At 40.3% G+C, this 26591-nt stretch overlaps 1 protein-coding gene and 1 pseudogene across 1 annotated transcript in view; one reads left to right on the forward strand and one right to left on the reverse strand.

Annotated features, from left to right (window-relative positions):
- Positions 1–18737, forward strand: part of Sucla2 (succinate-CoA ligase ADP-forming subunit beta) — a 52809-nt gene extending 34072 nt beyond the window's left edge. The window contains 5 exon segments of the mRNA NM_001108387.2: positions 13458–13619; positions 13711–13853; positions 15363–15483; positions 16350–16438; positions 17967–18737. Coding sequence (NP_001101857.2) covers positions 13458–13619; positions 13711–13853; positions 15363–15483; positions 16350–16438; positions 17967–18041 — 590 coding nt within the window. The 3' untranslated portion in view covers positions 18042–18737.
- Positions 18738–22125: 3388 nt separating this feature from the next.
- LOC120097289 (U4 spliceosomal RNA) lies at positions 22126–22194 on the reverse strand (annotated as a pseudogene).
- Positions 22195–26591: the final 4397 nt, after the last annotated feature.

The following is a 26591-nucleotide window of genomic DNA, read 5'->3' on the forward strand; positions in this document are numbered from 1 at the left end:
GTAGTTATGTCTCCCTTTTCATTTCTGATTTTGTTAATTTGGAAACACTCTCTGTGTCCTCTTGTTAGTCTGGCTAAGGGTTTGAATACCTTGTTGATTTTCTCAAAGAACCAACTTTTGGTTCTGTTGATTCTTTCTGTGGTCCTTTTTGTTTCTACTTGGTTGATTTCAGCTCTGAGTTTGATTATTTCCTGCCTTCTACTCCTCCTGGGTGTATTTGCTTCCTTTTGTTCTAGAGCTTTTAGGTGTGCTATCAAGCTGGTGACATATGCTCTTTCCTGTTTCTTTCTGCAGGCACTCAGAGCTATGAGTTTTCCTCTTAGCACAGCTTTCATTGTGTCCCATAAGTTTGGGTATGTTGTACCTTCATTTTCATTAAATTCTAAGAAGTCTTTAATTTCTTTCTTTATTTCTTCCTTGACCAAGTTATCGTTGAGTAGAGCATTGTTCAACTTCCACGTATATGTGGGCTTTCTTCCCTTATTGTTATTGAAGACCAGCTTCAGGCCGTGGTGGTCTGATAGGACGCATGGGATTATTTCTATCTTTCTGTACCTGCTGAGGCCTGTTTTTTTTTTTTTTTTTGTTGTTGTTCTTTTTTTTTTTTTTTCGGAGCTGGGAACCGAACCAAGGGCCTTGCGCTTCCTAGGCAAGCGCTCTACCACTGAGCTAAATCCCCAACCCCCTGAGGCCTGTTTTTTGATCAATTATATGGTCAGTTTTGGAGAAAGTACCATGAGGAGCTGAGAAGAATGTATATCCTTTTGCTTTAGAATAGAATGTTCTATAAATATCTGTTAAGTCCATTTGGTTCAGGACTTCTCTTAGTCTGTCTACGTCTCTGTTTAATTTCTTTTTCCATGACCTGTCCATTCATGAGAGTGAGGTGTTGAAATCTCCTACTATTATTGTGTGAGGTGCAATGTGTGTTTTGAGCTTTAGTAAGGTTTCTTTTATGTATGTAGGTGCCCTTGTATTTGGAGCATAGATATTTAGGATTGAGAGTTCATCTTGGTGGATTTTTCCTTTGATGTATATGAAGTGTCCTTATCTTTTTTGATAACTTTTAGTTGAAAATTGATTTTATTCGATATTAGAATGGCTACTCCAGCTTGCTTCTTCTGATCATTTGCTTGGAAGGTTGTTTTCCAGCCTTTCACTCTGAGGTAGTGTCTGTCTTTGTCTCTGAGGTGTGTTTCCTGTAGGCAGCAGAATGGAGGGTCCTCATTGCATATTCAGTTTCTTAATCTGTGTCTTTTTATTGGGGAGTTGAGACCATTGATGTTGAGAGATATTAAGGAATAGTGATTATTGCTTCCTGTTATATTCATATTTGGATGTGAGGTTATGTTTGTGTGCTTTTCTTCTCTTTGTTTTGTTGCCAAGACGATTAGTTTGTTGCTTTTTCTTGGGTTTAGCTTGCCTCCTTAAGTTGGGCTTTACCATATATTATCCTTTGTAGCGCTGGATTTGTAGAAAGATATTGTATAAATTTGGTTTTGTCATGGAATATCTTGGTTTCTCCATCTATGTTAATTGAGAGGTTTGCAGGATACAGTGCCCTGGGCTGGCATTTGTGTTCTCTTAGCGTCTGTATGACATCTGTCCAAGATCTTCTGGCTTTCATAGTCTTTGGCGAGAAGTCTGGTGTGATTCTGATAGGTCTGCCTTTATATGTTACTTGACCTTTTTCCCTTACTGCTTTTAATATTCTTTCTTTATTTTGTGCATTTGGTGTTTTGACTATTATGTGACGGGAGGAGTTTCCTTTCTGGTCCAATCTATTTGGAGTTCTGTAGGCTTCTTGTATGCTTATGGGCATCTCTTTCTTTAGGTTAGGGAAGTTTTCTTCTATGATTTTGTTGAAGATATTTCCTGGTCCTTTGAGCTGGGAGTCTTCACTCTCTTCTATACCTATTATCCTTAGGTTTGATCTTCTCATTGAGTCCTGGATTTTGTGTATGTTTTGGACCAGTAGCTTTTTCTGCTTTAGATTATCTTTGACAGTTGTGTGGATGATTTCTATGGAATCTTCTGCTCCTGATATTCTCTCTTCTATGTCTTGTATTCTGTTGGTGATGCTTGTATCTACGGCTCCTTGTTTCTTCCTTTGGTTTTTTGTATCCAGGGTTGTTTCCTTGTGTTCTTTCTTGATTGCTTCTATTTCCATTTTTATTTCCTTCAACTGTTTGATTGTGTTTTCCTGGAATTCTTTCAGGGATTTTTGTGATTCCTCTCTATAGGCTTCTACTTGTTTATTTATGTTTTCCTGCATTTCTCTTAGGGAGTTCTTCATGTCTTTCTTGAAGTCCTCCAGGATCATGATCAAATATGATTTTGAATCTAGATCTTGCTTTTCTGGTGTGTTTGGATATTCAGTGTTTGCTTTCGTGGTAGAATTGGGCTCCGATGATGCCATGTAGTCTTGGTTTCTGTTGCTTGAGTTCCTGCGCTTGCCTCTCACCATCAGATTATCTCTAGTGTTACTTTGTTCTGCTATTTCTGACAGTGGCTAGACTGTCCTATAAGCCTTTGTGTTAGGAGTGCTGTAGACCTGTTTTCCTGTTTTCTTTCAGCCAGTTATGGGAACAGAGTGTTCTGCTTTCGGGCGTGTAGTTTTTCCTATCTACAGGCCTTCAGCTGTTCCTGTGGGCCTGTGTCTTGAGTTCACCAGGCAGGTCACTTGCAGCAGAAAAGTTGGTCTTACCTATGGTCCTGAGGCTCAAGTTTGCTCGTGGGGTGTTGCTTATGAGCTCTGCTTGATGGAAGCAACCAGGAGGACCTGCGCTGCCCTTTCCGGGAGCTCCCGTGCACCAGGGTCCCAGATGGCGTTTGGTGTTTTCCTCTGGAGTCAGAAATGTGGGCAGAGTGTAGTCTCTTCTGACTTCCCAGGAGTGTCTGCCTCTCTGAAGGTTTAGCTCTCCCTCCCATGGGATTTGGGTGCAGAGAACTGTTTATCTGGTCAGTCCCTTCAGGTTCCGGAGGTGTCTTGGGCGGCAGGGACATGCTGCTCCAGTGCCCTTATCTACCGGATCCCAGAGGCTGTATACAGTTTCCTCTTTGGCCAGGGATTTGGGCAGGGGTGGGCAGTGTTGGTGGTCTCTTCCGCTCTGCAGTCTCAGGAGTGCCGACCTGTCCGGTGGTAAGCTCTCTCTCCCATGGGGTTTGGGAGCAGTGAGCTGCGGGCGGGATCACAGAGGTTGGGAATCCAGCTAAAAACCGGAAGTGTCCGGTCCTAGAGGAATTTTGCCTCTGTGTTTCTGGAGGCCAGCAGTCAGGTTGCTTGGAGTAGAAAAGGTGGTCTTACCTGTGGTCCTGAGGCTCAGGTTTGCTCGTGGGGTGTTGCTTATGAGCTGTTCGAGAGGGCCAGAAAACATGTTCTTAATTAATTACTTAATTGAAGATTGCAAACTACATGCATTTTGCGTTTTTCTTTGTTCACTTAATAACCTTTCCTGGTGATGTCTCAGGTATATAAGCTCTTTATTTATTAAGGATGCTAACTTCTTTTCTGGCATTCGAAGTTACTATTTTCTTAATTAAATTATTAGTTTAATTTTGCTTGTCTTGAACAAATTAAAGCTTTTAGTTTTCAGTTAGACCTCGTTTTTACTTCTTTCAGACCTTGTTTTTACTTCTTTTATTTTCATGATGAGATTATTTTCCCCTACCTCAGGATCAGTTACTATGAATGTGTAAGCCTTTTTTTTTTAAATTTCATTTAAAGAGTTTTAAGTTTTTAGAGTTAACAATGATTTATTGCCTCCTTTTAAAAGTATTCACTTTTTGTAATATTGTTAAATGTAATGTTGCTTTTCTGTTGATCTTTAGTACACTGACCCATCAAATTTTTTTTTTTTTTTGTGCAGAGTACACTATAGTATGTGAAAAAGTCACACATAGAAAGAGAAAGCTGTGATTTCACTTAGGTAAGGAATTCAAAATGTTTAACTCAAGAGTTAGAAGGGCTTGAGGTGTGAGGAATAGGAATGTGCATTGGTCAGAATATGAACTCAATGATGAGGACCTCTGCAATCTAATCCGCTGTAGGTAATTGAAATGAAGAAGATCATGTGGTTCACAGTTTGGGTGAGGGCCAGCTGTTTGGCCCTGATGAAAAGCTTCTCTTGGTGATGGTTTTACAGTGATGGGAACACATTGACAAGTTATACCATGAGGACAGGAAACCAAGAAGATCCAGAGTGTAGGCTTGTCCTTTTTGTTACAACTTGCTCTCATATAAACTAGCCAACATACCCAAAAGAACTGTGTAGATCTGTTCAGAGATCAGCACTCTCTAAGGAGTTGGTTGCAGTAGTCTTTCCTGTTAAATTAAAGTCCTACCACTTCCAAGTACAGGGTGAATCTCTAAAGGATAGGCGGATGCTTTCAAACTATATCCAAACCTTTAAACACTGTGACTCAGGCTTTATGCTTGTGCAGCAAACACTCTTAGTCATGGAGCTGTCCCTCTAGCCAGTGTTGCTATTTTGCATGAGATCATTGCCGCCGTTTCTACTAGATCGAGCGAGACTCAGGAGTTTACTGTAGATTTTAATTCTATCTATTGTTTTTGTTTTTCTTAGTTAAAAAAGCCTTTTGTGCATTTCTTTTCTTTTTTTTTTTTTTGGTTCTTTTTTTCGGAGCTGGGGACCGAACCCAGGGCCTTGCGCTTCCTAGGTAAGCGCTCTACCACTGAGCTAAATCCCCAGCCCCCTTTTGTGCATTTCAGTTTGCCTTTTTTGTTTTATTTCTTTTTGTTATTAAACAGTTTTGAGTTTTGACCTCACTAACATATATTCTAAGTGTACTTAGATTTGTATAGTTACAATTTTTTTTAAAAAAATACGTAGTTTTCATTAACAAGAACATATCAATGCCAGGTTCTGTTGTAAGTACAAATGTGGACCTCTATAATTCTTTTAATATAGACAGTAGTTCTGTGAGTTTTATAGATTATGAAACTGTGTCACACTATCAGGTTTGCCTGAGGATGTGTGACTAGTTGTAGAGATCTGCTGTCACACCCAAAGCAGTGGTCATATAGCTTGAGCTCTCAATTATAACACTGTTGCATAGCAGGTGCATTTCTGCTTGGGAATGGATATTGCTGTGCTGGGAGCAGGAGAGAGAAGTAGGGGTAAACCTTAGATAGCTGTGGTTGTCTGCTGAGCAGAAGGTTGTAAGCGTAGTGTAAATGGAAAAGGGAAGGCTTTGTTTGACAGAGTAGTTTACATTTAGGCTTTGTTACCAGATCTACATTTTTAAAAAAAAAATTTATTATATATTTCTTTACTTACATTTCAAAGGTTATTCCCCTTCCTGGTTTCCTGTCCATAAGCCCCCATTCTCTCACCTCCCCCTCCCCCATACAGGTATTCCCCCTATACATCCCCCTTACTCCCCCCCCCCCCCCCACACATATTCCCCTGCACTGGGGGGTCCAACCTTGGCAGGACCAAGGGCTTTCCCTTCCACTGGTGCCCCAACAAGGCTATTCTCTGCTACATATGCAGTTGGAGCCCTGGGTCAGTCCATGTATAGTCTTTCGGTAGTGGTTTAGTCCCTGGAAGCTCTGGTTGGTTGGCATTGTTGTTTTTATGGGGTTACAAGCTCCTTTAACTCTTTCAATACTTCCTCTAATTCCCCCCAAGGGAGTCCTGTTCTCAGTTCGGTGGTTTGCTGCTAGCATTGACCTCTGTATTGGACATCTTCTGGGTGTGTCTCTCCCTTTCTGCATGCATTTTTTAGCTTCATCAATCTTATCTAGTTTTGGTGGCTGTATATATATGGGCCACATGAGGGGTAGGCTCTGAATGGCTGTTTTGTAGTCTCTGCTCTAAACTTTGCTTCCACATCCCCTCCTATGAATATTTTTCCCCCTTTTAAGAAGGAGTGGGAGCATCTACAGTTTGGTCATCCTTCTTCTGGAGTTTCCTGTGGTCTGTAGATTGCATCTTAGGTAATTTGAGCTTTTTGGCTAATATCCACTTATCAATGAGTGCATACCAAGTATGTTTTTTCTGTGATTGAATAACCTCACTCAGGATGATATTTTCTAGTTCATTCCATTTGCCTATGAATTTCATGAAGTCATTGTTTTTGATAGCTGAGTAGTACTCCATTGTGTAGATGTACCACATTTTCTGCATCCACTCCTCTGTTGAAGGGCATCTGGGTTCTTTCCAGCTTCTGGCTATTATAAATAAGGCTGCTATGAACATAGTGGAGCATGTGTGTTTATTATATGTTGGGGCATCTTTTGGGTATATGCCCAAGAGCGGTATAGCTGAGTCCTCAGGTAGTGCAATGTCCAATATTCTGAGGAACCTCCAGACTGATTTCCAGAGTGTTTGAAACAGTTTGCAATCCCACTAACAATAGAGGAGTGTTCCTCTTTCTCCACATCCTCGCCAGCATCTGCTGTCACCTGAGTTTTTGATTTTAGCCGTTCTCAGTGGGGTGAGGTGGAATCTCAGGGTTGTTTTGATTTGCATTTCCCTGATGACTAAGAATGTTGAGCATTTCTTTAGGTGCTTTTTGGCCATTCGATAATCCTTAGCTGAGAATGTTTTATTTAGCTCTGTACCCCATTTTTTTAATAGGGTGATTTGGCTCTCTGGAGTCTAACTTCTTGAGTTCTTTGTATATTTTGGATATTAGCCCTCTATCAGTTGTAGGATTGGTAAAGATCTTTTCCCAATCTGTTGGTTGCCGTTTTGTCCTAACCACAGTGTCCTTTGCCTTACAGAAACTTTGCAGTTTTATGAGGTTCCATTTGTCGATTCTTGATCTTAGAGCATAAGCCATTGGTGTTTTGTTCAGGAAATTTTCCCCAGTGCCTACATGTTTGAGACTCTTCCCCACTCTTTCTTCTATTAGTTTGAGTGTCTCTGGTTTGATGTGGAGGTCCTTGATCCACTTGGACTTAAGCTTTGTACAGGGTGATAAGAATGGATCAATTTGCATTCTTCTACATGCTGACCTCCAGTTGAACCAGCACCATTTGTTGAAAATGCTATCTTTTTTCCATTGGATGGTTTTAGCTCCTTTGTCAAAGATCAAGTGGCTATAGGTGTGAGGGTTCATTTCTGGGCCTTCAATTCTGTTCCACTTATCTACCTGCCTGACTCTGTATCAATACCATACAGTTTTTTATGACTATTGCTCTGTAATACTGCTTGAAGTCAGGGATGGTGATTTCCCCCACACATTCTTTTATTGTTGAGTATAGTTTAGCTATCCTGGGTTTTTTGTTATTCCAAATGAATTTGCAAATTCCTCTTTCTATCTCTATAAAGAATTGAGTAGGAATTTTGATGGGGATTGCATTGAATCTGTAGATTGCTTCTGGCAAAATGGCCATTTTTACTATATTAATCCAGCCAATCCATGAGCATGGGAGATCTTTCCATCTTCTGAGATCTTCCTCAATTTCTTTCTTCAGAGATTTGAAGATCTTTCACTTGCTTGGTTAAAGTCACACCAAGATATTTTATGTTATTTGGGACTATTGTGAAGGTGTCATTTCCTTAATTTCTTTCTCAGCCTGTTTATCCTTTGAGTAGAGGAAGGCCACTGATTTGTTAGAGTTAATTTTATACCCCGATACTTTGCTGAAGCTCTTTATCAGGTTAAGTAGTTCTCTGATGGGACTTTTGGGGTTGCTTAAGTACACTATCATATCATCTGCAAATAGTTATATTTTGATTTCTTCCCTTCCAATTTGTATCCCTTTGACCTCCTTTCACTGTCTGATTGCTCTGGCTAGGACTCCGAGTACTGTATTGAATAAGTAGGGAGAGAGTGGGCAGCCTTGTCTAGATTTTAGTAGGATTGCTTCAAGTTTCTCTCCATTTAGTTTAATGTTAGCTACTGGTTTGCTGTATATGGCTTTTACTGTGTATAGATATGCACCTTGAATTCCTGATCTTTCCAGGACTTTTATCATGAAGGGGTGTTGAATTTTTTTCAAATGCTTTCTTAGCATCTAATGAAATGACCACGTGGTTCTTATCTTTGAATTTGTTTGTATAGTGGATTACATTGATGGATTTTCGTATATTAAACCATCCCTACATCTCTGGGATGAAGCCCTCTTGGTCATGATGGATGATTGTTTTGATGTGTTCTTGGATTCAGTTTACAAGAATTTTATTGAGTATTTTTGTGTCGATATTTATAAGGGAAATTGGTCTGAAGTTCTTTTTTTTTGTTGGGTCTTTGTGTGATTTTGGTATAAGAGTAATTGTGGCTTCATAGAAGGAATTTGGTAGTGCTCCGTCTGTTTCAATTTTGTGGAATAGTTTGGATAGTATTGGTATGAGGTCTTCTATGAAGGTCTGATAGAATTCTGCAGTGAACCCATCTGGACCTGGGCTCTTTTGATTGGGAGACCTTTAATGACTGCTTCTATTTCTTTAGGAGTTATGGGGTTGTTTAGATGATTTATTTGTTCCTGATTTAACTTTGGTACCTGGTATCTGTCTAGAAAATTATCCATTTCCTCCAGATTTTCCAGTTTTGTTGAATATAGACTTTTGTAGTAGGATCTGATGATATTTTTAATTTCTTTTTATTTTACAGTGATGTATTTACTTATTTCCACTGGTAACATTGCACCAATGTAAGGTATATTTTAACTTTACAGATTGACAGATTTCTTTTAGGAGGCACATATTCATTAAAAGGTATTCATCTCTTTGTAAACTGGAAAACTGTTGTCATAAAACATATAGTATAAATTTGGAGACATTTCCATAGCACTCTTTAAAAGTAATTTTGGTAACTAAATCTAGAACTACTGTTTTGTGTAGTTTTGTAGGAAATATCTACCATGTATTATGAAGTACGTCTCTTAAGTATACTGTGTAGTTGTTTGAGTAATTGAAAGATGGAGACTTAAGAGACATTTTTTTAGTAATGGGAAAAAAATGTCTAAAAACAAAATAACAAAAGATATATAGTGCTGGTATAGTGGCCCCTTCCTTTAATCTTAGCACTTTGAAGTCATAGGCAGGCAGAACTTGATGAGTTTGGCTTACATGCTGAGTTCCAGGTCAAGCAAGACTCCATAGCAAGACCCTTGCTTTAAAAGAAGTGATCAGATTAGCTTAAATTGCTTATCATTATTGTTATTAGGATCTCCTAAAGACCCTTTAGTGATTACTTCCCTTCCCTGCCAGAGTTTTAGTCAAATTGGATCTGACAACTCAATTACAGATTAGATAATGTGTCCACTCAAATGCTAAACGTCAGTAGGACAGAATTTGCCTTGGATTAGCAGATAACTTGTTCCCTTGGGCAGCTCACTTGGAGAGATGATGTGTTTATAATACCTGCAGTTGTCAGGCAGATAATTTGTTATTCACCCTCTGGGGAGAAGTGAGTATGAAAAGGAAAATGGGCCAGCGATCATGATAATAGTGAACCTTTGATGTTTTGACCTTAGCTCTCAACTCTGGTGTATCGGAGAGGATATAGCCATCTCACTTGGACATCTAGGCACACCTGTGACAAGCTCAGATGTTTGCTCCCAGAAGTTTCTGGTAAATAATATATTCATTGCTAGGAGAAAGTGTTAGATGAATCCCAAAAAGTGTTTTTCCCTCATAGTAGATTATTCTCAGTCATGTTGTCTAATTCAGAATCAGGAATTTCTGCAGTGAAGTGAAGTTAAACTATGACACTGAGATATTCTAAATACTCTAGTCAATAATAAAGTGCCTAAGGATACGTCTGGAACACCAAAACCAAATGTAGTGAAGCCTAGGAGCTGGAGGTCTGTGACTCTGGAATTTTGTAGCTGTCATTACATAGAGAGCTGCATCACAAATTTGAGGTGGAATTGGGATTGTTTCAATCAGTGCCACTTGTATTGTTTCTCACAGAATGGACAGTTTTTTCATAGCTTTAGAAATTATGTCGTATGGATTTCGAGTCTTTTGTTGTGCCTTATTTTGAAAGTAGTAGGATATTTATAGACCCAAGTGTCTCAGCACGTTTACAGCAGCAGGGAACTCAAGCTTGGAGAGCTCTAGCCAGCTAGGGTCTGTTGGAGATTGGTTCTAATGCTTTGAGAATCTGCATGTCCAAATGTTAAAGGTCCTTGTCCCCAATTGGTTTTTGATCTACCGATAAAGATGCCAGTGCTCATTGCATGGGCAAAGGGAAACAGGGCAGGACCCTTCGAGTTGCAAGGGCCAGAGGGAGGATCGCCTGGATGTGGTGGGAGATGGACTCGGAGAGAGCTCCAGGAGAGAGAGCCAACAAACCATGTAAGGATGGGCCTGGGGTAGCAGGGGAAGGTTTAGGAGTACCTAGCCTTTGAGTTAACCAAGGCAGTTCAAAAATAAGCTAATGTGTGTGTGCTTTTCATTCACACATCCAAGGAGCTCCTGGGTGGATGGCCGGAAGCACTCCACCTGACCCCCGGAGCAGTGTAGCCAAAACTCACCACTACGTGGTCAATCACCAGTTTCTGTAGGCACAGTACTTTGTACTTAGGTTTCCTTTCAGCTCCTTCTGTTTAGTTTTTATCAGCAGTCACATCCAGTATGTAGTGCTCACAGTGAGGAAGAGTTATCAGAAGTCATAAGCACTTTTTATAAATGATGTAAATTTAAATATCTAGGGATTATGCAGCAAAAGTGAATCAGTATGGAATTCACATAGAAAATGAAAAGTAAGAATTGTCATACTTTTCCTTATTATCATTAATTTAACATGATGGATCTGTCAATCATTTACTGGGTTAATCTCCGCCTCTGCACATGCATGCTTGAATGCAGTGCCTGGGGCTGCCAGCAGAGGGAGGCAGATTCCCCGAGACTGTAGTTGTCAGCTACTATGTGGGAGCTGGGAATGCTGAATCATCTCTCCAGTCCTAAGTTTCTTATTTCAGGGCTAAGGAAACACTCAAGTAGCAAATTGAACAAGAAATGGGCACAAGAAACAAAAGGGTTAAAGTAAATGGTAAGGAAAGTGTTTGTTCTAGGCTTCTTGGGTTATGAAAAGTAACAGTAGAGAAAATACTGAGTATTAGGTTTAGAGAAAGCAAAAGCAAAAGTCTTTTTCAGAGTTACAGTTCAAACACCACGGAGTATTATTTCTATTGCTGTAAAGAGACACCATGATCACAGCAACTTTTATAAAGGAAAACATTTAATTAGGGCTGGCTTATTGTGTTGTAAGACCCCATAGTGGCCTTACCTCAGAAGCGCAACCCACAGAGCACAGATTGACAAAGTGACCGCTGCAATAGCGTGAGGGTGTAAGGTTTTTATTCCATGCACATGGGGTTGCTCATCCACCATGCAGGGAGAGGCAACCCCAAACCCAAAAAGCACACAACTTTTATTTGTGACTTCAGCAACAGGGTTAGCTGGCCCATTCTCATTGGCGGTACACAGGACAAAGAATCTGGTCAGATATTGGCTGGCCTGCTCAAGGAGCTGTTCTTGGCTTAGTTGGTCACTTTCCTCATCCAGCCCTACACCTGGCCTTGGAGAATCACTGGGAAAGGATAAGTTGGCACGTCCCTTAGAGGGTGGGGGTGAACTGGGTAGTTGGGCAGGGCCAGGATGACATCTTGTGATTGTTCTCGGAATTTACCACAGGGAGGGGGTTAGGGGGTCTTTTTGAGAACAGTTATTGTTTTGTCTTAATTAGCTTAGTCAGAATCTTGATTACCAAAACTTATTTCATATCACTGGACATCCCGACCACCAGATGTATTTCTCAAAACCTTGTTTTTACAACTTTTTCTCATATCTATGAAACTTTATTTGTTCAATAGCTCAGAGGTTTGGTCCATTATTGTAATGGTAGGAGGCATGGTGGCACACAGGCAGACAGGTGCTGCAGAAGGAGCAGAGAGCTCTGTATCAGATGGGCAGGCTGCAGGAAGAAGCTGAGGCCCACTTCCTCCACCACAGCCACACCTTCTCATCACGCCAGCCCCTGTGGGCCTGCGGGGATCGTTTCTGTCTAAATCACCACACTGCAACATTCTAGTTTGGAAAGTAAAGGTGTGCCTCCCATCACAGCAGGCCCTCTGTGGATTATCTCTGTTGTCAGTCTCCGCTGGTGGGAGTGAGGGCTAGAGTCTCAGTAGTTCCAACCAGGAAAGGCAGTCGTCCTTCACAGCTAGCAAGGATCTCTATGACTGAAGTCCACTTTCTTCCAGAACTCTGATCTGACATCTTAGACCTGCAGATTCTAGCCTAATCTCTGGTGCTTTGGAGATCAAAGCAGGGCTTTCTGCCACAGAGGCTATGTATGGATGTGTAGGGAAGACCCTGTGTTTACTCTTTTGGAGCCTGTCAAGGTATTACTCAGCTCAAACCAAGTTCAGACCTGCACTTCCCATGATCTTGAGTTTTAACTTTCCCAACAATTCTCCTAAGTTGAGAATCTCAGCTTCTGAATCCTGGGCCAGACTTGTGCTTCCGTGCTCACAGTCTGTACTGAAGAAGGGATAACTGAAGATTAGTGAAGGGGAGAAGCAACCCATACGAGCTGCTTTGTGCTGGCTGTGGTGGCACAAGTGGCCTGTGCCCTGGACTACTCTCCGCCTGACCCTACCTGCCCTTGGAGATTAGAGGGGAGGTGGCACAGAGTCGATGACAGAGACTCCAGGAGCAGGCGAGCAGCAGCAAACTCATCTGAACTCTGCTGCAAGCTCCTTTAATACCCTCCATCTGCGCCCCAAGAAAGCATCTCTCCTAAACAGCAGTTCCTGATTGGTTGGCATTGTCTACATCAGCAATCCTTGCTCTCTCAGGCAGTCCTTAATTAGGTCCTCCTTCCTATAGGAGATGCTTTTGCAGCTGTGAGGGCCCCACCATTCCTACTACAGGCACATGCATGTAATTCCTTGGACTGAAGGAGAAAGAGGAGTCAGATTCATAATAGACTCTGTCTCAAACAACCCAGTGGGTTTAAGATTTACCAGAAGATAGTTCCTTGAGTGTAAGGAGTGGTGTTAGGGGCCCACGAGAGAGGACTTCAGCCAAGAACATGGCCAGTCCATTCTTGGAACGCTTAAAAAAATGTGTAATGCCTTTGAGGAACTTTTTTTCTCTCTCTCTCTTTCTCTTTCTTTCTTTCTTTCTTTCTTTCTTTCTTTCTTTCTTTCTTTTTTCCTTCCTTCCTTCCTTCCATCCTTCCCTCCTTCCTTCCTTCCTTCCTTCCTTCCTTTTGTGTGTGTGTGTGTGTGTGTGTGTGTGTGTGTGTGTGTGCGTGCGTGCGTGCGTGCCAGGATGGATACAGAAAAAGTAACTTTAGGGTATTTTAAATTCCTAACAGTTTGAATTTATTGTAAACATTAATTGAATACTTTGAATAGATAACAAATTAAAACGTGCTTTTTACTCTTTAGGAAACCATGGCTTTATTGGATAGTTCATTGTACCTGTCATAAAATTTAGATGATTTTCTTCCTTTTCCCCTCTAAGTGTTGTGCATGGATGCAAAGATCAATTTTGATTCAAATTCAGCCTATCGCCAGAAGAAGATCTTTGCTCTTCAGGACTGGAGCCAGGAGGACGAGAGGGACAAAGACGCAGCTGATGCAGATATTAACTATATTGGCCTCGACGGGAACATAGGATGTCTAGGTACCCCGTGTATTTTCATGTCACATTGGCTTTGTGCGACTTAATATATTTTCTTTGTTCCTTACACAAATCATCTTTTCCCTTTTGATAGTAAATGGTGCTGGCTTGGCTATGGCCACAATGGATATAATAAAGCTACACGGAGGGACTCCAGCCAACTTCCTTGATGTTGGTGGAGGCGCCACAGTCCATCAAGTAACAGAAGCATTTAAACTGATCACTTCAGATAAAAGGGTAAGGCTGGGGCTTCTGTGGTACGATTTGAGTTGTGAGAAGTAGCTTGATTAATTGATAGATGCCGTTGTGCTAGTTCAACATTAAAATTCAGAGTGCTGCAGTAGTTTGAAAAGAATTGAAACCTTATGTGAAAACAAGTTAGAGAATCTTTGACAGAATTAGTGTTGAAGTTTAGCAAACTGAAGAAATTTGATTAAATTAGATATACTATTAATGACTATGGTGAACCTGCATGGGAGTTATTCACCGGAGAAATGGACTTGGTGATATCATTTGATTTCAAAAGCCTGGAATTGTAAAAATATATATACCCAAGAATATGTAGTTAATTAATAAATATTACTGATGTTGTGGCAGTATTTAGTTATTTTGGCATTAGACCTTAGAAAAAGGAAATGATAGAAGATACTAAAAAATGGAAAAGTACTCCTTCCTGTTTAGAATTTAAAAAGATTTGTACTGTCTTTCCCTTGGAATCCTTTAGAGTTATTTACTACACGCATTATTATGTTTTTAATACTACAAATTCAGCTCAAATGCAGCACAGTAGGTGTTGGTTCCTGTTGTAGAGACTGTGGTTAAGGGTTTTGGAATTGATGTGCTGAGCTTGAGCTGTGTTGACTACTTCATAAACAGTTGGCTGTAAACATCCCTTTACAAACATTCTTCTCTGTTCATTCATGTGTGTGTGTGTGTGTGTGTGTGTGTCCATGTGCATATGGGTGCCTATAGAAGCCAGAAGAGGATCTCCTGAAACTGGAGTTATTGATGCTTTGTGAGCCAGTGAATGGGGGTGCTGGAAACTGAACTCTGGCTCTCTGTAAGAGGGGCAGACACTCAACTGCTGCCCAGCCCCAGGATGTTTTACTTCTTATAGAGACTGGGGATATATTTGAAAGTCCTCAGCATAGGAACTGGGGAGATGAGGAAACTAGAACCTGTTTCCTTAGTTTCGTAAAAAAGCCACTGAAAGAGAGAGAGAAAACTGGCAGAGGTAAGATCATATCAGGAGTGGGTTGATGTCCAGTGCAGACAGTTTAAAGAGAAAGAACGAGCTACTGGAAGACCATTGGAGTATAGGTAGGGCCATCTTGTTAGGGATTGAGCTGTGATAGTTAAAGGGGCTGTGGCCAGGGGAGACACAGTTGTGAGGTGTTTGACCAGGGTTTGGGTCAAATTGGTTGTGTTGATAGGGTGGAGTGAAGAGAATAGTAGGGGGTGAATGCTAATGGGGATACCTGCTGGGATGGTACCTGGCCTGAGATGGTTGTGTTGGTCAGTAGGAAGAAGACTGACTCACATGGTTTTTATTGTGTGGGATATAGTAGAAAACAAATGCAAGCCAGGTATTGAAATTAGTGGTTGTAAGTCCTGATGCTAGTGGACTGGGAGGTAGAAAAGGAAGTAATGGTTTTATCTGAAATTGTTTACAAGGAATTGATTTTTATATTCCACTGTTTTGGGAGAAGAGGATAAATTCTTATTTCTTTAATACTTTATTGATAGGTGCAGGCTATTCTGGTCAACATCTTTGGAGGAATCATGAGATGTGATATTATTGCACAAGGAATAGTCATGGCAGTAAAAGATCTAGAAATTAGAATACCTGTTGTGGTACGGTTACAAGGTGAGTGTCAATGATGCTAGTTCTTTCTAATTGTTTAAATGATGCAGTCGTAAGTGCAAAGTTAATTTAAACATTTCAATGAAAGTATTAAACACAAAACTTTAAAAAAATGTTATTTTCCTGTTGCTGTGATAAAATACCCTGATGAAAGGCCCTGAAGGAGTAGTTTGTTTAGCAGTGGAAAAGGCACTGGGGAGGAGCAGGGAGCTGGTGCTCACATCTCAGCCACACATAGAAAAAGGGAGCTGAGGCTATAAATAGTCATAGCCTGTCTCTAGTGATGTATGTAATTCCCCCAGCAAGGCTCTCTATCCCTGAAAGTTCTGTAACTTCCTCAGATAGTGCCAGCAACTGGGACCAAATGTTCAAATACATGAGCCTGTGGGGACATTTCTTACTCACAATGTGATTTTGTTGTTGGTTTTGTTTTTCAAGATAGGGTTTCTCTGTGTAATAGCCCTGGCTGCCTTGGAACTCACTGTATGTCAGGCTAGTCTCAAACCCACTGACATCCTCTTGTCCCTGCCTGGGATTAAAGGTGTGGGTTACCACCATTGGCTTCACAGTGTTTTTTTTAAGAATTTACTACATTGGACAAAATGCTTGAAGTTCTGCTTTGTGTAATGTGATGTGATTTTTATTGTGATTATTTGAGATTCTGACTTTGCTTTTATTACCATGGATATGGTAGAGCAAAAACAAAAATTCAGGAGGTAATTCCAATTTCTTAGACTATTGTTTTAAATTAAGTATTTGTATTAAGAAGTAGAAATTCTTGTGCTGATATTCTTATAGTGAGAAAAAGATTTTAAATGCTTTGTATCTATTTTTAAGTCGTTTGCTTATATTTTCACAATCATTTCTAGGTACACGAGTTGATGATGCTAAGGCACTAATTGCAGACAGTGGTCTTAAAATTCTTGCTTGCGATGATTTGGATGAAGCTGCTAAAATGGTGAGTGGGCGCTCATGCTCTGTGGACATGGTTGTAGTGTGCAGAGGTCTGTAAACCTTTAGACTCTAAATGAGCCAGCCAAGTATAATGATATTAGTGCTTCAGGAAAGCAGGCTTAATTCTGGGGAGTGACAGCAATAGATATATACTGTCGTGATGGGGTTTGCAGTGGGGGGTGAAAATTGTACTCAGCCTCATACAACAAGGAAAAACAGGAATTTCTATTCAAGGATCCAGATGACTAATCAGCAAATGGAAAATTATTAAAAGAAAACAACTAACAGAAGGAAGATTCAAATCGGCAGTGCAGAAGAGTTTGGAGGCAGTGAGAATTTAAAAATTCTTTTTCGGAACCTCTTATACATCCATCTTAAATAATGGTCAATTTACACCCAGGCTGCTCTAAGCTATATTTTCCTCTCACTTATTATTAGCAAGTAAATCCTCATGCATCATCATATACTTCTCAGCCATGTATATGAGGGTGAGTTACTATGATGATGTAAAGGAATTACTATTATTTAAGCGAAATACTGGTGTTCTGATTGTGAAAGTTGAACAATTATTTTGTACCATCTAGGTTCTTTGTTAGACTTGGGGTCAGACTGTTTTTGCATTGCAGTTGTAATACGCAGCTGTACATTTTAATCTAGAGTGCTCCTGTTTTGAAATGCTCCCCCTCTGGAGTTTGTTTGACAAATACTCTGTTATGGTCCAGTAGCGTCCCAATCTGGGTTTAACGATTGCAATCCTGGGTGTCATCTGTTCAACACGGTCTTTTGTCCTCTATTTTCCTAAACTGGAAGTTCAGTCTGTGGTATTGACTGTTTGACAATGCTTCCTCCCACCCCAGACCCACTAAGGATTCTCCTGGTGGTAAAATTTCCATGTGTATAGATGAAGAAATAGGCTATCTAATTTCACTCCTTTAAAGTCCTCTACCTCTAACCCAACACTCTAAATTCACTCCTTTAAAGTCCTGTACCTCTAACCTCAAACTTTTTTTTTTTTAAATCTTTGTAACTATTCTCCTTGGAGAGAAGCAGAAATTTCATTTTAGAAGTGTCTGGTTTGTATGGCACTTTGTATAGAAACATATTTTCATATACAGAGCATTGGAGTTTTTGTTGGTTATTGTTACTTCACAAAAATACACCAGCATTTCTTATATCTAAACTCCTACCCCAATATGTTAAGTTTGTAAACTTTTTAAGGTAGGTTTTATTTAGTTATGCTTTGAATTGTGGGGTGTCTTGCAAGGATACTCATTGTGTCTTCAAGGTAAAATTTAGGTAAGACATACCTAGTTCTTTATCTTTATCAGAACATATTTAGTTGAGCTATAGGTTATGAAGAGTGTCAAACTTTACAGTCTTGCAAGTGTCAGTTCTTACTAGACTGTAGTGTGACTTGTGGCAATCAGAATAGCCCCAGTGTTTTAAATGGAAAGGATTCTGCTTCTTTTGCCTTGGTTTATAATGGTTCACCTTTTAATGGACATACGAATATGCCCTGCTTTCTCTTTCAGGTTGTAAAGCTCTCTGAAATCGTGACCTTAGCCAAAGAAGCCCACGTGGATGTGAAGTTTCAGTTGCCAATATGAGCAAGACCTTGGTGAATGGCTTCGGGTATTAATGTGCTGTAATTCTTTATTATACTGTGGTCTCTCCTAGTGTCCCTTTCTTTTAAATGTGTGGAGAATGTAATCACCACATAGGCACACATACCTTTGAAAGCATTCGCTCTGCATTTGATTCTGCTGCTCAGACTGGACTGTTTATATAAAGAATGTCTGATGTAAACTTACAGTGGTCTCGTTTCTTGCAGCCATCTTTCTTGCTTCCTCTGCAGAATGTCACTTGGAGTATGCCTGTTTTCTGGTGTTGGATACGAAGTTCTTCATTGATAAGAGTCCTATAAATAAAATTACTACAAAGAGAAAGCTTTATTCTTTAGTATGAAAATATATCTAATAACAGCCTCATTAGGATAATGGCGTATTATAGCAATGTTTTATATAAGAAATATTTATCTTCAGCATCAAATGGCTCTTAAATGTATCAATCATTATTCTTAGAACTTGGAAGCACTCCTCAGAATATCTTTTAAGTATTTTAGAGAAGTACCTTGCTGATTATTTGACCATTGTTTTAATCATTACAGGACAATGATAACTGCAAGTCGTCATGATTCTGTGGTGGTAAAAACACCTGCAGATTGATTTAAAAAAAGACACTTATTAAGAACTTGGGCAAAATTAAGAATGCCAGTTTAAGTTAATAAAAGTTTCCCAATGTAATTTGGAGTAATGTTTTTTTTTGAAGTAACAGTTGGAGGTATTCATTTTATCAGTCGGTCTAAGGGCCAATTTATAGATCATACAACAGACATGGCAGCACATATTCTAAAGCTTCAGACGGCTGCTCTTCACAGAGCTACTCTGCCGCGTACTGTTGTTTCTTTCACATGCACATTTGTACCTTTGTATTTGGGGGTATGTGGTGGGGATGCTCTGTGGACTGGTTACCTAACAGCCGCCTTTAACACCTGAAATCTCTAAATTATCGTCAAGGTAGAGTCTTGTACAGTACCATAGTTCCCATGGAGAATTGAACACATTTTAAGTGTGTTTGCATGGGTGTTTGAAGATAGGATTTATGGCCTCCTGTGTCCGGCAAGCACTTGACTACTCCTTGGTAGATGCTAAATCTCCCGGTTATATTACTTTTAGCAGACGCATGTGGTTGGGAAGGAAGAACAAAACAAAAGCAGCACTTAAGCACCACCCTGAAGCTGTTGATGCCTCTTTTGATGAGACGTTTTTAACTGGTAAAGAATTGTATTTAAAAGAAATTTAGATACAGAGTATAAGTGTTCAACAGTGGGGGCCAAGTGTAAAGGACTACAGTGAGAACCGTGCCCTTTCCTGTGGGGACAGGAGTTAGAGAAGTGTGTGGTAATCAATTGTCAGGTAACTGTAATGTGTATGTAGTCTTTAAAAAAATAGGATTTATAAGTTTGTGATACTAAATTTAAGTTTTGCTTGTAAAGAGTTGAGAGAATAAGACAGTAGTGTTTGATTTAGAAGTTGGTGCCTAAGTGACAGCCTGTGGAGGGGAAGTAACATTGGAGAGCTGGGCTAACGAAGCCATGTGTCTGAGTCCTAGGATTGGATCCACTCCGAGTGTCCACGGGGACATAGAAGAGCCGAGGTAATGGTTTCACGGTCTAACATTTATTCTCATACAGGAGGATCTCTGTCGGTTGCAGCCAGCCTAGTCTACTTAGTAAATACCAGAACTGTATAGAGAGACCCTATTTGAAGGAAAAAAATCCTTTTTCATTTGAAAAAAAATTTTAAATTAGTTTACAAAGTAGTGGGTTTCTGTAAAGGTTTGTAATACCTCCTTAGTCTTGGTTAAATACCCTCCACGCCCTTCCCCGAACCCGCCCAATCCCTGACTGTCTCCTAACCTGTGCTCGGCTGTTTCCTCCAGTACGGTGGTTCCCCCTCACCTGCTTTTCTGACTTTCCACAAGACTCCAGGTTAAATGTACAGGCCTAAAACTTCACAGCTAGAATTCAGCTAAGTCCTAAGAGAGAACTTAGTCTTTGTCATTCTGGACTTGATTATCTCTCATTTAGTATAATTTTTAGTTCATTGCATTTTTCTGAAAATTTCCTAATTTCATTTTTCTTGCAGCTGATTAAAATTCTACTCTGCACATGTACCGCACTTTCATTACTCCTATGTTGATGAATATCTGGGCAATTCACTTTTGTTTCTTAGCTTGTCAGCACAACATTAATGAACACCGTTGGCAAGTATCTATGTACAGGATATGCAGTCCTTTGGGTATCTGCTCAAGGATAGTGTGGTTTGATCACATGGTAGTTGGTATTTTACCTTTTTGAAGAACTCCACCCTGATTGCATCGTGGCTGTACCAATTTACACTCACATCGACATAGAGTAAGTGTCCTCTTTCCCCATGTCTTTGTTGTCATTTGCTATCTTGATGATTGCCATTCTGAATGGAGTGAGCTAGAGTCTCAAGTGAGTTTTAATTGGCATTTCCCTGATGGCTGAATATTTAAATTCTTTCTGAACATTCTTTTAAAAGTCTATTAGCCGTTTGTACTTCTGAGACTGTTCAGGTCTGTGTCCCCAACTCCTTAAAATAGGATTGTTTGTTTTCTATGGCTCTGTAGTAGATCTTAAATCAGGTAATCTAGCATTATTTTATGGCTGTTTGACTTCTATGCTTCCACATGAATTATAAGATTGTAGAGAGTGTCTCTAGAATTTTTATTAGGGTTGCATTGACTCTGTAGATAAGTTTTGTAGAATGACCATTATCACATTATTAATCCTATCAGCTCATGAGCATAAGAGGTCTTTCCGTCTTCTAATGTCTTCCTCAGTTTCTTCACTGTTTAAAAGTGTTCATTGTAGAGATCTTCCTCCCAAGCTTACTGGTTTTTGTTTGGGTAATTTTGAATAAAATTGTTTCCCTAATTTTTTTTCTCAGTATGCTTGCCCTTGGTGTATAGGATGGCTGTTGATTTTTGTATCCTGCTGACTTGCTGGAAATGTTTATTAGCTCTAACAGTTTTCTGGTAGACTCTATAGTGTTATATAGAGTCATGTATATAAATAGGGACACTTTGGTTTCTTCTTTTCTATTTGTTGTATTCATTTTAAGTTTTTCCCTTTGCTCTAGTTGGGACCCCGGTACTGTATTGAATTAAGAGTGGAGAGAGAGGGCACTTTGTCTTGTTCCTGACTTTAGTAAAAATGCCGTGAGTTTTCCTCTATTCCAGAGGTTCTCAACCTATGATTTGTGACCCCTATGGATATTGAAAGACCCTTTCACAGGGATGCCTAAGACCTTGAAAAAACACAGATATTTATTTTATGATTCATAACAGTAGCAAAGTTACAGTTATGAAGTAGCAATGAAAATAATTTTATGGCTGAGGTCACTATAATATGATGAACTGTATTAAAGGGTCATAGCATCAGGAAGATTGAAACAGAACTAATAGAATGAATATATATGGGATTTGTTAGAGTGGCTTACGAGCTGTGTTTCACCAAGTCTAGCAATGGCTGTATCCTAACAAAAAATGTCAAGAATCTGGTAGCTGTTTAGTCCATGAGGCTGGATATCTCAGCTGATCTTTGGCCTGTGTTGGAGTCCTGAAGAATTAGGTTCTACATACCAGTGAAAGTAAGTCCAGCAGCAGGATAGACGAATTTGCCAGCAAGAATGAAGGCAAGCAGACAGAAAGCAAAACACAAAATCTTTTCTTTTTAAATATCCTTTTATAGAAGGTGTGGCCAAAATTTAGGGTGGGTTTTCTCAAGTCAAGAAAATGCTCAACAGATACTCCTAGTTACTTGTGTTTTAGTTGATTCTAGGTGTAGTTGAAGGGACTATGGTCAGTAAGGTTTTTATTCCATTTCTCACCCAAAGCCGAGGCAACATATTTAGGATTTCCATGACCCTGACCAAGGCCCTGAACTATTGACCAATATAATAATTGTATAAACTAATCATAAACTGAAGTGACTGATAAATCAAAATTGTCACGTGTGTAACTGCTGTGTTCTGTTGAAAATAATATAGCAAAGACCCTTTGCCCCTCATCCACTGCTCGTGTTGCGTGGTCCGTGTGGTCTTGACTTTAGATTAGCAATAATCGCGCCTCGGATAAACCTCATTGGCTACGATACTGCCACTGCGCAAAGCTGGTCTTGACTTTAGAAATGCTGCCTCTTTGACCTTGGCACTGAGAGTTGTTCAGGCACTGTCTTGCACTTGTTCACACCCCAAACCAAAGAACTCTTAGACTCCAAATTGGCTCAATGTGCTGATGGTCTGTAACGTTCTCTTGTGATTATTTCATAGTCAAGTTGACCATCAAGGTGACATACTACTCATGCCTTCGATTGGGGGATTGAGATCATTAATACTCAGTTGTTATTAAAAAGTACATTTGATTCCTATCATTTGTCGATGTTGTAGTTATTTATGTCCTCTCCCTTAACTATTCTTTTAGCGTACTTTATTATTTCTTGTGGCCTAGTGGATTATCCCTGTCTCAAGCATTCTGTCAACCACCTCTGTAGAGCTGGCTTAGTGGTCACAATTCGTTTAGTCTGTTTTTATCATGAAAATTTTTATTTTTCCCTCAGTTATGACAGATGGTTTTGCAGGGTATAGTAGTCTGGGTTAGCAACCCTCAGAGTGTAAAATACATCATCATAAGCCCTTTGGCTTTTAAAGTTTCTGTTAAGAAATGTGCTGTTTCTGTGATGACTCTGCCTTTATCTGTGATTTGGTCTCTCTTGCAGATCTCAGCATACTTCCATTGCTCTGCGTTATGTGTTTTGACTATAATATGATAAAGGGAGGCTCCACTCTGGCCTGGTCTGATGGGTGTCCTAATGGCTCCTAGACATGGACTGCCACCTCCTCCCTAACTGGGAAATGTTGGGTTAGAATTCTTTTGAAAATGACTGTAGCATTTGGGATGGTTCTTTTCTGTCCCCAACCATAAATTAAGTCTTTTTAGAAAGTCACTTGTATCTTGAAATTTCCACTGGTGCCTTATTACTGTCTGCCCTTGTGAGACCAATTCCTCTCCATTGTCTTCAAGTAACCTGTTTCTCTTGGTTCATTCTATTGCTGAGACTTTGCCTAGGGTTTTTTCTTTCCTTTTCTTTTCTTTTCTTTTTTTACATTATCCTCCCCCCCCCCCCCAGCATTTCTCCTTATGTTTTAGTATTTCTATTCTTTGTTGGGATTGTCAGTGTCCTGATGAAAGCGTAGCTAGTGGATGAGACTACAAGAAGAGAAGCAAGCTAAACCTATCCAGTTTGTGTAGCAGTTTTCTTATGAGGTAAAAACCTTTCAAAGACACAGGGTGTGCTAAGCAGGGATTCTCAACCTGTGGGTCGCAACCCCCTTGGAGGCTGAATGACCTTTTCCCAGGGATTGCTTATCGGATATCCTGTATATCAGATATTTACAGTAGCAAAATCATAGTTCTAGAAAGCAACAAAAGTTGGGGGTCACCGTAACGTATGAAGAATTGTATTAAAGGGTCGTAGCATTGGGTAGGTTGAGAACCAGTGTTCTGAGGTGAGGACAAACAGCCCATCTTTCATGGATGCTCCTTAAGCTCAGGAAGTAAAGAACTCAGGGGCTTCAGGAGTTCCTGAGACTGACTAGATTCTCTGGGCGCCTCTCTCCTCCCCAAGCCTGTGTAAGCTGTGAGGACTGTTGACAGACTCAGACCATCAGCCTAGTTGCCTAGAAGAGGCTCGGAGCAGCAGAGCTGTTGGCCAGGGCACCCCAGCTGTGAGCTGCCTTGGGTGTGTGTGTGCTCCCGGTTTCCACGTGGTGCAAGCCGTCACCTCTGCTGCCCACCTCTGCTGCGGTGGGCTTTAGGCGATGCAACTGCTTTTGTGTCAGTTCTGCTCCTGTAAGTGACCACAGTAAAGCCATTGGTTCATGAAGTTGAATCTGGGTGTTACCCTCACTTTAGTAGGTCAGCAGTTTGTGACTAAGTAGATTTTGTGTCACACAACATCCATGAAGACTTTAATGTTGTTTCAAGCTGAAAAGCATTCTTGCATTTTTATATGAAACATTATACTATCATTCACAGTGGTGCTCTGTGTACATTTTGTAAACCAGTTTGATAGCTTTTCAAAAACTTTAGAACTTAAAATTTTAATCTGTCTTGACCTGATTCTTTGATAGACTGTAATAAAAGTCATTACCAGAAAATAAAATTTTAGACATAATCAGTCCCAACTTAATTTTGATCTAACACCATAAAAATGTTTTATAAAATTGTTAAAAAGGTTTCCAAATGCTTAGCTATTCGCAGACTATCATCAGTCCACTGATCACGCTTTCAGCAGAGCCGAGAATAGCTCCATCACAGGTGGTGAGCATGTCAGCACTGGAAGTGCAAGTCAGCTGTAAGTAAACACTCAGGGAGCCGCGTGCCTCAACCTCGGCACACGTGGGGCTGTCAGTCTCTGAGCCCTATAGAGTCTAGTCACCCCAGTACAGTAGCACAGGCCAGGAAGCTTAAATGGATGATGTGTTTGTGGCTCCGGTTGTCAGTGAACACATTCATGTGTTCATTGCCTCAGCCAGGAATGAGATGATTTAATTTTGAGCCAGTATGAGTAACCATAGCCCAGAAATGGACGTTGTTCCATGTTCCAGTGCAGATGCAATTTCATCATAGTTACAGGATAAAGTCATGAGGCACTTCTCAGATGCATTGGTGGGAGTGGTCAGATTACAGCAAATAAGGAAATCTTGCTATGTTAGTTACTATCTGATGGTATTTGTAGCTTTTGAGTTGGTGGAAGGGGGAGGTGTTAATACACTTTCCAAAGAGAATTTACCTGCTAGTCCCAAGAATGTTATGTCAGACTTAGAGGTGAGCAGTGAAAGCCTATTAAGGGGTTTAAAATAAAGACAATCTGACTATGGATCTGGCAACATTCAGCTCCCCAATCATGAGGTTCTATCAGTCAGTCAACCTTTTAGAATCTTTAGTGCAAGTATGGCTTTACCCCCATTCCTGGGGTGTCAGTCACAAATACCTGATAGGAACTGATTACCTAGTAGTTGAGTCAGATAATTGAGGGTGATGATTCCAGGGTGTCAGGACGGGCATATGAAAAGGAGACCAAAGGCCAAGCATGACTTTTTGTGATTAGTTTCCAAAGCAGACAAGCATCTTTTTATTGGTTTTATATAGTGCTGGATGAAGCAAGCATCATCTTAGAAAAATTGCTGTTCTGGTAAAAGTAACACTGCAAAACAAAGATCAACAACAAAACTAGAAAGCTATAAAAAAAAGCACAAAGACAAATTAAAATGACTGGTGCTGACAGCAAGCACTTTCCTGGTCTTTTGTGGAAGCACAGGGCTAAACAGGACTATCCTTGGGGCCTTAGAGCCATGGTCTTTGTGAGTGGTGCTGTGTCTACCTACAAAACACACACACACACACACACACACACACACACACACACACACACACGTCCTTAAGGCTTTCATCTGTTTACTGAGAATGTATAGAAGTTGGGTGTGTGCTTTGGTTTGTGTATGTGACTTTATATTTTTTGTATATTTGAGATAATAATCCACTTGTCTATTATGTTAGGAGTGTATCAGCCACGCTTCTGTAGCTTTGAATCAATACCTGAAGTAAAGTAGGAAAGTTCCGTTTCAGTTTCAGGGGTTCAGTTCATGGTCACTTTGTCCTCTTGCTCCTGGATCTTGATCCTGGCATGGAGAGGCTATGTAGCATGGTGGATGGGCCACTGTGAAGGAAAGTGGCTTACCTGACGGTTCTCTTTGCTGGAAAGGGAAGAGAGGAAGAGGCTGGGATGAGAGGTACCTTGCCATTGTCCTACTTCCTCCAGTCCCCATCTCCTAGATTCCCATAATGGCATCAAGTAGATTCAGGTACCAAGTTGACTAACATTTGAGCCATAGAGGTGCAAACAGCGGTTTTGGGTGGAGAGCAACTTTCCCTATGACCCTGAGTAGGAAAAGAAAAAAGAGATACCACTAGGCACCACATACCAGATCTGTTTATCAGGTTCAACTTAATAATAACCGACTAGAATTCATACAGCTTGACTTGGTTTCTTTATTTTTAATCTAGCCTGTCCAACTATAGAAATGCCAGGGAAAGAAAATGCAGTTAGAGTATTCAGGGAGAGGCTAAACTTGTCAATGTGAGGCCTCTGGATTAAGGGAAGGGTGGTAGGTCATGGTAATGGCCTGCACATTTGACAGCAGTTCAGAACTATCCTATCCTTGTTAGTGCACCTACCCACAAGATTAGATGCTCAGCTCTTAAACTGTTCACCCCAGTGCTCACACTTGACAATCATAATAGCAAGAGGACTACAGAGGTCTCTTCTAATGAAAGTCTGTGACTCTAGAATTCAGTTATTCCAGTGATTCTTGAATATAGTTATTTCAAGAACCAACTCCCAGTATTCATTCAACTCATTCAGCACATTGAGGATCCGAGCACCACACAGCGCCAGATCAGTGACATGTGATCCGTCATTTAAGTAGCTAAATCCAGAAAGGCATTTG

Source organism: Rattus norvegicus, chromosome 15, assembly GCF_021556685.1.
Source record: "Rattus norvegicus strain SHRSP/BbbUtx chromosome 15, alternate assembly SHRSP_T2T, whole genome shotgun sequence".
Classification (NCBI taxonomy): domain Eukaryota; kingdom Metazoa; phylum Chordata; class Mammalia; order Rodentia; family Muridae; genus Rattus; species Rattus norvegicus.